This window comes from Leptodactylus fuscus, unplaced genomic scaffold (assembly GCF_031893055.1).
Source record: "Leptodactylus fuscus isolate aLepFus1 unplaced genomic scaffold, aLepFus1.hap2 HAP2_SCAFFOLD_108, whole genome shotgun sequence".
Taxonomy (NCBI): Eukaryota; Metazoa; Chordata; class Amphibia; order Anura; family Leptodactylidae; genus Leptodactylus; species Leptodactylus fuscus.
In genome coordinates, this window is record NW_027439902.1 from 2,501 (window position 1) to 14,804 (window position 12,304).

The following is a 12,304-nucleotide window of genomic DNA, read 5'->3' on the forward strand; positions in this document are numbered from 1 at the left end:
GTAAGGCAGAATAAAAAACTGAATCTGATTGTTTGAAGTGTAGATCCCGAAGATATTCATATTAATATGGAAGCTGGCGGGGGGGCGAGGACGCGGGAGGCGCAGGTTCTGGGAGGACGTAGCCCCCTCCTGTCTCCGCTGCATCAACTGGGCCCATAAGAAGAGAATTGCTGAAATGACAACATTTGTTAGAGTCTCATTCACAACTTGCATTTTTGCAGCTTTTTAGGTTGCCTGCCCTCATTGGTTGCAATGCTCTGAGCTCTGTGCAGGCAGGCAGAGTTGTCATAGGGACAGGAGGTAATAAGAATATGCGGGTGACTTCCTCCACTACAGTGATGGCCTGGCTTCTTGGGGTGTAGCACAAGTCTATAAGCTGCACTTAGGCGGAGGCCACACGTTGCAGATACGCAGCTTTTTTTGTTGCAGGTTTTGCTGCGGTTTTTTGAGGGAACGGGAGATTTCTGGGACGTTCTTCTACTTCTTCCTTCTGCTCTATCCATTCCTGGCAGCAAAATCTGCAACACAAAATCTGCATTTCTGCAACGTGTGGCCTCAGCCTTAGGGTTCACCCTGATGAGAATAATTAAAACTTTTTCTTCTATATTCTGATGAGATATTAACTAAAAGCACATCACAGACTCATGCGTCCTAGCTGCAACCCTTAGCGTCGGTCATGTGACCAGATTAACCTTCCCCTTTACACAATTAGCCACAATCAGATGATTACATGTCGGATGTGGCCTCGCTTCCATGAAGCTTGCAGAGCTGACCCCGGGCCGGAAGCCGCTAATCCGACCATGAACGGTAATTTACCCTTCAGCTGCACAAAGCAAATGTAATAAATGGTCAGAGCTCAGCGCGTTATTACATCTGCTGACGGGAACCGCAGGGGGAGGAAGGCAGCTGTGATCGTTACATGGCCGGCCACTCAGCTTTCCCAGGCTCCTGAGTACCACATGAGAAGAGAGCGCTGCAGACCGTACTGACCCGAGGGAGACACTTGATATAAACAGGAGAAACACGATAGCGCTGAAGCGTCCCTGGCCGCCATGCGATGCCTCCGCTCGGCTCAGGATTTGTGTGTAAACGGATTTAATGAAGTTTCTTGTTCTCCTCCTGGGAGAATAATCTGAATAATCCCGTCTGCTCTGCAAGGTCTTGGCGATGTCTGCGACCAGCCCGGCGTGACGGATTATACTATATGTCTGTGGCTAATGAGTAAAGTGACTTCTATGGAGTGGCGGCTCTCTCAGCACATGACAAGTGTCCGGGCCTCATTAGCGCGGCCGCCTCTCCCGGGGATACACTAGTTTACACTTTATCTAACCCCCCCCCCCCCCCCGAGTCCTGCGCAGGAAAAACCTCATTAAAGTAAATGCTAAAACAATAAACCCCAGGATGGATTACACGGCAGCTGCCGGCCAGGCCACACACTGACAGGTAGCGCACATGTGGGGCTCATTCACATGGACGAGGAAGGATCCCAGCTGTAGATGGGTCACATGGCCGGATTCCTGGCCCCTTGGAAGTCCATGGAAAGTTCTGCTGCAGTGTTGCACATAGTCTGCGGTCGGCGTAGGGGCTCATTCAGATGAAGAGAAAGACATTCTGGTCTAGGCGAGAGCGTCCACCACAAGTGTTTCCTGCGAGGCTTCCAGTCATGGCGGATACCTGGCCGCATCCAGTGAGCGCAGCTTCTTACCCCTGTCCTAGCGCCCTGCGTCACTTCTCTACATACTAGTGGGGATGATGCCCAATAAATCCAAACAGAGTCACATGTCTCAGGAAAATCTGCATAAATCTAGACAAAAACTAGGGATGTAACGGTGATGTGTGAACAGCTCCAAACCTGGTCCCATTCACAGTTTGTTACAATGTGTCAGTGCTAAGGCTATAGTCACACTGCATTTCTAGTGTCCGTCCAGCTGCACATGTGCTGGAGGAGCCCCATAGGCCTGACACACGGCCCCCGTTATCTGTGATGTAGACAATGAGGACGTCTGGACCATGGACCCCCCCCTGCTGGGAGTCCTGCTGTGTCCGCCATACTGCAGAGTCTTCACTTGTGGCTCCTTCTAGCCTACGGTTTGTCTTCTGCAGTGAGCGGCCGGCTGGATGGGGAGATCTGGTGAGGACGCCGCCGTTGCCTTCTACATTGCTCGCTGTTCGCCTGCAATCCCAGTTTTTCTCTGTATGCAAATGAGCTATCTCGCAGCACTGGGGGCGGGCCCAGGCGGTCAAACAGCATTCGGGTCTAGGGAGAGCCGACTGCGCATGCCCATGGCCACAAGAAAATGGCCGCTTCCACAGTATTGAAAGCAGCTGTTTTCTGGTGGCCGGCAAGCTTGCACAGTCGCCTTGCCCTAGGCTAGAAGTAAGAAGACGCCGCCGGAAGAAGATGGAGGCGGTGCTGGAAAGCTCTCTGGCAGCATTGGGGACGCCCCCCAGTGCTGTTTGATCGCTGGTGCCCGCCTTCAGTGCTGTGAGAGAGCTCATTTACATACCAAGAAAAAACGGACGAACGGTGGCGTGGAGAAGACCAGTAAAGGTAGGAGACAAATCGATTTTCTTAAGGCTATTCCGACATGTTAGGGAGAAAAAACAATTGTGTTTAAAAGATAGGATCCCTATAAAAGGAAGTTAGCTAAGAAACCACATGGACCCCATAGACTAGAATGGGTGTGTGTTTTCCTGCAGTGTCCGCACAAACTGGGGGGAGGAGAAGTGAAGCAAGCATTATAATCTATGGGGTCCGTGTGGTTTCTTAGCCAACTGCTTATTACTGCGTCCCCAAGCGGACTCCCCAAACAGAACACCAAACGCATGTATGACCCAGGCCCGAGAGGTAATAGGTGAGATGTAAAGTACTCCCTATAACGAAGCTTCATTTACTGAGCACTGGAGGGGCCCTTTAAATCCATCATCACTGCCGTCATCTCTGGGTATGGCAGGTAAAGGGTGCTCCATATGGGATAAGGAGTTGCCATTACTCGCTTGTTCACATGGATAAGACTGTGAATGAAGAATGAATATTCATGGCGGAGGAGGTGCTGATGCCCCCGGTGCTGCCCTGGCGGCAGATTAATGAAGTGCGGGTGCGGGGTACATGCATCATCCTCTGCACTTCTGTAATTGAGTCTTGTATGGAAATGAGAACAATCAATTATTAACATTATTTAAAGCCAGAGATAAAACCTGGGCCCCCTCCATTCATCAGGCCGGCGCAGCTCCACCGGAGCGCAGAGCGTAAGAGCGGAGCGGCGCTGGATGGCGATAGGCGGAGAGCAGACACAAAGCTGCTTATTAATTCATGTCCCTGGACCATTAGTGTGAGTGATGCCCCCACCCCCCTCCTTCATGCCTAATTACATTGTATGTTTTCAGTCGCTTGAAGGGGATGATATTAAAAACGTGCGGCATTAATATCCGTAATGTCTGAGCCGTACAGAAAGCGTCTGTGTCACAGCCATAGATACAAGTAATAAAGACTCGGGGTGGACACATGGCGCTCTACAGTCCTGGGTCTCATACGTCATAGTAAATAATAGCGAGACCCCCGGGTCTAACAATGTATTGTCCTACACAAACATCATCAGCTCATGTGAACAGACACAAAGCAAGTCACTGCCCATAGCAAACAGCCCTGAGCACAGAGGAAAGACGCACACGACACAGATATACTGCAAGCCTTCAGGTATACGCGCAACGTCCATGTCATCTTATCAGAAGAAGGAGCAAAGATCTCATAACTCCAGGCTGAGTCCTCCCATATACCGCACTATATACCAGGAGCGAAGGATGGGGAGGGGTGACTGCTACCCCCCTATACATATAAATATAACTACCATAATACTGCCCCCGATAGATAGAACTACCATACTACTGCTGCCCCCTATATATATATAAATATAACTACCATAATACTGCCCCCTATACATAGAACTACCATACTACTGCTGCCCCCTATACATATAAATATAACTACCATAATACTGCCCCCGATAGATAGAACTGCCATACTACTGCTGCCCCCTATATATATATATAAATATGACTACTATAATACTACTCCTATGTACAAGAATATAACTACTATAATACTGCTCCTATGTACAAGAATATAACTACTATAATACTACTCCTATGTACAAGAATATAACTACTATAATACTGCTGCCCCCTATATATATATATAAATATGACTACTATAATACTACTCCTATGTACAAGAATATAACTACTATAATACTGCTCCTATGTACAAGAATATAACTACTATAATACTACTCCTATATACAAGAATATAACTACTATAATACTACCTCCTATGTACAAGAATATAACTACTATAATACTACCTCCTATGTACAAGAATATAACTACTATAATACTACCTCCTATGTACAAGAATATAACTACTATAATACTACTATGTACAAGAATATAACTACTATAATACTACCTCCTATATACAAGAATATAACTACTATAATACTACTCCTATGTACAAGAATATAACTACTATAATACTACCTCCTATGTACAAGAATATAACTACTATAATACTACTCCTATGTACAAGAATATAACTACTATAATACTACTCCTATGTACAAGAATATAACTACTATAATACTGCTCCTATGTACAAGAATATAACTACTATAATACTACCTCCTATGTACAAGAATATAACTACTATAATACTACCTCCTATGTACAAGAATATAACTACTATAATACTACTATGTACAAGAATATAACTACTATAATACTACCTCCTATATACAAGAATATAACTACTATAATACTACCTCCTATGTACAAGAATATAACTACTATAATACTACCTCCTATGTACAAGAATATAACTACTATAATACTACTATGTACAAGAATATAACTACTATAATACTACCTCCTATATACAAGAATATAACTACTATAATACTACTCCTATGTACAAGAATATAACTACTATAATACTACCTCCTATGTACAAGAATATAACTACTATAATACTACTCCTATGTACAAGAATATAACTACTATAATACTACTCCTATGTACAAGAATATAACTACTATAATACTGCTCCTATGTACAAGAATATAACTACTATAATACTACCTCCTATGTACAAGAATATAACTACTATAATACTACTCCTATGTACAAGAATATAACTACTATAATGCTACTCCTATGTACAAGAATATAACTACTATAATACTACTCCTATGTACAAGAATATAACTACTATAATACTACCTCCTATGTACAAGAATATAACTACTATAATACTACTCCTATGTACAAGAATATAACTACTATAATGCTACTCCTATGTACAAGAATATAACTACTATAATACTACTACTATGTACAAGAATATAACTACTATAATACTGCCTCCTATGTACAAGAATATAACTACTATAATACTGCTCCTATGTACAAGAATATAACTACTATAATACTACTCCTATATACAAGAATATAAGTACTATAATACTGCTCCTATGTACAAGAATATAAGTACTATAATACTACTCCTATGTACAAGAATATAACTACTATAATACTGCTCCTATGTACAAGAATATAAGTACTATAATACTACTCCTATATACAAGAATATAACTACTATAATACTACCTCCTATGTACAAGAATATAACTACTATAATACTACTCCTATATACAAGAATATAAGTACTATAATACTACTCCTATATACAAGAATATAACTACTATAATACTACTCCTATGTACAAGAATATAACTACTATAATACTACTCCTATGTACAAGAATATAACTACTATAATACTACTCCTATGTACAAGAATATAACTACTATAATACTGCTCCTATGTACAAGAATATAACTACTATAATACTACTCCTATGTACAAGATATAACTACTATAATACTACTCCTATGTACAAGAATATAACTACTATAATACTGCTCCTATGTACAAGAATATAACTACTATAATACTACTCCTATGTACAAGAATATAACTACTATAATACTACTCCTATGTACAAGAATATAACTACTATAATACTGCTCCTATGTACAAGAATATAACTACTATAATACTACTCCTATGTACAAGAATATAACTACTATAATACTACTCCTATGTACAAGAATATAACTACTATAATACTGCTCCTATGTACAAGAATATAACTACTATACTACTGCTCCTATGTACAAGAATATAACTACTATAATACTGCTCCTATGTACAAGAATATAACTTCTATAATACTGCCCTATGTACAAGAATATAACTACTATACTACTCCTATGTACAAGACTATAACTACTATAATACTACTACTATGTACAAGAATATAACTACTATAATACTATCCTATGTACAAGAATATAACTACTATAATACTACTCCTATGTACAAGAATATAACTACTATAATACTGCTCCTATGTACAAGAATATAACTACTATAATACTGCCCCTATGTACAAGAATATAACTACTATACTACTCCTATGTACAAGACTATAACTACTATAATACTACTACTATGTACAAGAATATAACTACTATAATACTGCTCCTATGTACAAGAATATAACTACTATAATACTGCTCCTATGTACAAGAATATAACTACTATAATACTGCTCCTATGTACAAGAATATAACTACTATAATACTGCTCCTATGTACAAGAATATAACTTCTATAATACTGCCCCTATGTACAAGAATATAACTACTATACTACTCCTATGTACAAGACTATAACTACTATAATACTACTACTATGTACAAGAATATAACTACTATAATACTACTCCTATGTACAAGAATATAACTACTATAATACTACTCCTATGTACAAGAATATAACTACTATAATACTACTCCGATCTACAAGAATATAACTACTATAATACTACCTCCTATATACAAGAATATAACTACTATAATACTACTCCTATGTACAAGAATATAACTACTATAATACTGCTCCTATGTACAAGAATATAACTACTATAATACTACTCCTATGTACAAGAATATAACTACTATACTACTCCTATGTACAAGACTATAACTACTATAATACTACTCCTATGTACAAGAATATAACTACTATAATACTGCCCCTATGTACAAGAATATAACTACTATAATACTGCTCCTATGTACAAGAATATAACTACTATAATACTGCCCCTATGTACAAGAATATAACTACTATAATACTGCTCCTATGTACAAGAATATAACTACTATAATACTACTCCTATGTACAGGAATATAACTACTATAATACTACTCCTATGTACAAGAATATAACTACTATAATACTACTCCTATGTACAGGAATATAACTACTATAATACTGCTCCTATGTACAAGAATATAACTACTATAATACTACTCCTATGTACAAGAATATAACTACTATAATACTACTCCTATGTACAAGAATATAACTACTATAATACTGCTCCTATGTACAAGAATATAACTACTATAATACTGCCTCCTATGTACAAGAATATAACTACTATAATACTGCCTCCTATGTACAAGAATATAACTACTATAATACTACCTCCTATGTACAAGAATATAACTACTATAATACTGCCTCCTATGTACAAGAATATAACTACTATAATACTACTCCTATGTACAAGAATATAACTACTATAATACTACTCCTATGTACAAGAATATAACTACTATAATACTACCTCCTATGTACAAGAATATAACTACTATAATACTACCTCCTATGTTCAAGAATATAACTACTATAATACTGCTCCTATGTACAAGAATATAACTACTATAATACTGCTCCTATGTACAAGAATATAACTACTATAATACTGCTCCTATGTACAAGAATATAACTACTATAATACTACCTCCTATGTACAAGAATATAACTACTATAATACTGCTCCTATGTACAAGAATATAACTACTATAATACTGCTCCTATGTACAAGAATATAACTACTATAATACTACCTCCTATGTACAAGAATATAACTACTATAATACTACCTCCTATATACAAGAATATAACTACTATAATACTACTCCTATGTACAAGAATATAACTACTATAATACTACCTCCTATGTACAAGAATATAACTACTATAATACTACCTCCTATGTACAAGAATATAACTACTATAATACTACCTCCTATATACAAGAATATAACTACTATAATACTACTCCTATGTACAAGAATATAACTACTATAATACTACCCCCTATGTACAAGAATATAACTACTATAATACTACTCCTATGTACAAGAATATAACTACTATAATACTACCTCCTATATACAAGAATATAACTACTATAATACTACTCCTATGTACAAGAATATAACTACTATAATACTACCTCCTATGTACAAGAATATAACTACTATAATACTGCTCCTATGTACAAGAATATAACTACTATAATACTACTCCTATGTACAAGAATATAACTACTATAATACTGCTCCTATGTACAAGAATATAACTACTATAATACTACCTCCTATGTACAAGAATATAACTACTATAATACTACTCCTATGTACAAGAATATAACTACTATAATACTACCTCCTATGTACAAGAATATAACTACTATAATACTGCCTCATATGTACAAGAATATAACTACTATAATACTACTCCTATGTACAAGAATATAACTACTATAATACTGCTCCTATGTACAAGAATATAACTACTATAATACTACTCCTATATACAGGAATATAACTACTATAATACTACTCCTATGTACAAGAATATAACTACTATAATACTGCTCCTATGTACAAGAATATAACTACTATAATACTGCTCCTATGTACAAGAATATAACTACTATAATACTGCCCCCTATGTACAAGAATATAAGTACTACAAGCATATACTTCTACTATACTGTCCCCTATGGTGACGTAGTAACTCCTTTCTGCTACCTACTATACGGTATACAGAGTATATAGATGGTTAGCCCCCCCCATTCTATACATTCGGAGGGTGGGGTTGGGGGCTTCTACCTTCTCTGATCCCGCCACTCTCCTCCAGGTAATGATGGCTCTCTCGTGGAGCTCAGCAGTGGCAGATGACGGAGGATGGAGGGAGATGATGATGATGATGATGGGGTGAGCGATGCTCCTGAGGCTCAGCGTCCGGTAAGGTTATACTTGTAGAACTTGACACCACTTTCTCCAGTTTCCTCCTCCATCATTTCTCGGGCCAGATGTCTCTCACTGATTTCATATCCCGCTCAGTGTAACATAAGACGTCTGCACTAAATTGATTTTTTCTCCCTTTTTCTATATTGGGAAGGTGACTGTGTCCTCTGAGCTGATGAGGAGGGCTCGCTGCCCCCCGTGTGTCCCCCCCAGGCTTCTTGTTCTGAATAGCTCCTAGTCCTAGCCTGGCTGAGGGTTTGTTACAATGTGACGTCTGGGGCACATGTCATTAGGTCTCAGAGGACTGGTCTAGAGATACATTCTAGGGGCTGACTTGTGTTTTTCTGTCCATGCACACGTTGCAGTTTTGATGCAGTTTTCTCACCTGTGTGCAGTATTTTTGATGCAATACTAATTGTACACTAAAGGGAGAATTTTTAATAAAGATGAACTCTATAGTGACCTTGCTGCAGCTTGCCCCACCCTCCAACGCTCATGTGATGATTCCTGGCCCCGCCCCTGCGGAGCCAGTCTTCCTATAAAGCATGGCTGTAAATGTCGGGGTTTCCCTGGCCGCTCCCTCATGCTGGAATAGCTCGCAGTTTGTGCGGGCCACACACGTAATGTTTAGCACACAGTGTGCACAGGGTGTGTTGCGAGTCGTTTCAGTGTGTCGGTGACACCTCTGCTATAAAGCCTCTTTTATCTGTGTGTAACGATCGCTGATAAAACCTATTTATACGATTATACAGACGCCGCCCGCATCCGTGGCGAATAAAACCCTTGACACGATCTGGAAGGATATGAAAGGCGCCCCTCCAGCAGGCTCTTTATCTTCTCCCAGCCTGGCAGTGCCCGCGCCTCACCGGCTTTCATGCCTGTGCCAAATCCGCTGGTTGACAGTTGTAGTGTAGACTCCATGAATTTATTACTGTCACCCAAAGAATACGTTCCCTGGCTCCGAGCCTGGCTGAGCCGAGCCAACACCAGTCCCAGCGCACAGCAACAATTAAATAACTTCTGGGCACGCGAAGGCGATGAAATCATTATACTGCAGCAAGAGAGGAGCGCAGGAAGCCCAGCCCCCCCCCGCACCGCCGGGACCCCACAGTCACCCCGCAACGTCACCTCAATACTGGAACATCAGCTGACGTGTCACAGCTATAAATACAGATACCCAATATCTGCACCTCAGAGCAGCACTCACAACGGGGCCATGTCTGAGGGATGCCAGACCATCGGGTGTCAGATTAAAGGAAGCTCAGAGTGCACACAATGACAGCGCCCCCCGCAGCCTGTGATCCATTATTAATGCTTATCTGTCCTAGATCAGACACTACATTGCAAGAATGTTTTACATAATTAACACAGAAAAGATGTTTATCACCCGCACAGTAAGTTACCCCGAGAGTGGGAGAAAGAGCGCCCTCCACAGGCAAGTACAATACATACAATCTATTACTATCTGTTATCAGCCATGTCAGGAGAGGAGAGGCCGACTGTAGGACAGGAGAATACAATCTATTACTATCTGTTATCAGCCATGTCAGGAGAGGAGAGGCCGACTGTAGGACAGGAGAATACAATCTATTACTATCTGTTATCAGCCATGTCAGGAGAGGAGAGGCCGACTGTAGGACAGGGGAATACAATCTATTACTATCTGTTATCAGCCATGTCAGGAGAGGCCGACTGTAGGATAGGGGAATACAATCTATTACTATCTGTTATCAGCCATGTCAGGAGAGGCCGACTGTAGGACAGGGGAATACAATCTATTACTATCTGTTATCAGCCATGTCAGGAGAGGCCGACTGTAGGACAGGAGAATACAATCTATTACTATCTGTTATCAGCCATGTCAGGAGAGGAGAGGCCGACTGTAGGACAGGAGAATACAATCTATTACTATCTGTTATCAGCCATGTCAGGAAAGGAGAGGCCGACTGTAGGACAGGGGAATACAATCTATTACTATCTGTTATCAGCCATGTCAGGAGAGGCCGACTGTAGGATAGGGGAATACAATCTATTACTATCTGTTATCAGCCATGTCAGGAGAGGCCGACTGTAGGATAGGGGAATACAATCTATTACTATCTGTTATCAGCCATGTCAGGAGAGGAGAGGCCGACTGTAGGACAGGAGAATACAATCTATTACTATCTGTTATCAGCCATGTCAGGAGAGGAGAGGCCGACTGTAGGACAGGGGAATACAATCTATTACTATCTGTTATCAGCCATGTCAGGAGGGGAGAGGCCGACTGTAGGACAGGGGAATACAATCTATTACTATCTGTTATCAGCCATGTCAGGAGAGGAGAGGCCGACTGTAGGACAGGGGAATACAATCTATTACTATCTGTTATCAGCCATGTCAGGAGGGGAGAGGCCGACTGTAGGACAGGGGAATACAATCTATTACTATCTGTTATCAGCCATGTCAGGAGAGGAGAGGCCGACTGTAGGACAGGGGAATACAATCTATTACTATCTGTTATCAGCCATGTCAGGAGGGGAGAGGCCGACTGTAGGACAGGGGAATACAATCTATTACTATCTGTTATCAGCCATGTCAGGAGAGGAGAGGCCGACTGTAGGACAGGGGAATACAATCTATTACTATCTGTTATCAGCCATGTCAGGAGAGGAGAGGCCGACTGTAGGACAGGAGAATACAATCTATTACTATCTGTTATCAGCCATGTCAGGAGAGGAGAGGCCGACTGTAGGACAGGAGAATACAATCTATTACTATCTGTTATCAGCCATGTCAGGAGAGGCCGACTGTAGGACAGGAGAATACAATCTATTACTATCTGTTATCAGCCATGTCAGGAGAGGCCGACTGTAGGACAGGAGAATACAATCTATTACTATCTGTTATCAGCCATGTCAGGAGAGGCCGACTGTAGGACAGGAGAATACAATCTATTACTATCTGTTATCAGCCATGTCAGGAGAGGAGAGGCCGACTGTAGGACAGGGGAATACAATCTATTACTATCTGTTATCAGCCATGTCAGGAGAGGAGAGGCCGACTGTAGGACAGGGGAATACAATCTATTACTATCTG

General features: G+C 40.4%; 1 protein-coding gene across 1 annotated transcript in view; it reads right to left on the minus strand.

Annotated features, from left to right (window-relative positions):
* The window catches only part of LOC142186617 (GDNF family receptor alpha-1-like), a gene marked incomplete at its 3' end in the record, with an annotated part of 54,475 nt that overhangs the window by 1,075 nt on the left and 41,096 nt on the right, over positions 1–12,304 (minus strand). The window contains exon 4 of the mRNA XM_075261315.1: positions 2,994–3,141. Within this exon, the coding sequence (XP_075117416.1) occupies positions 2,994–3,141 (148 nt within the window). The remainder of the gene's footprint in view (positions 1–2,993; positions 3,142–12,304) is intronic.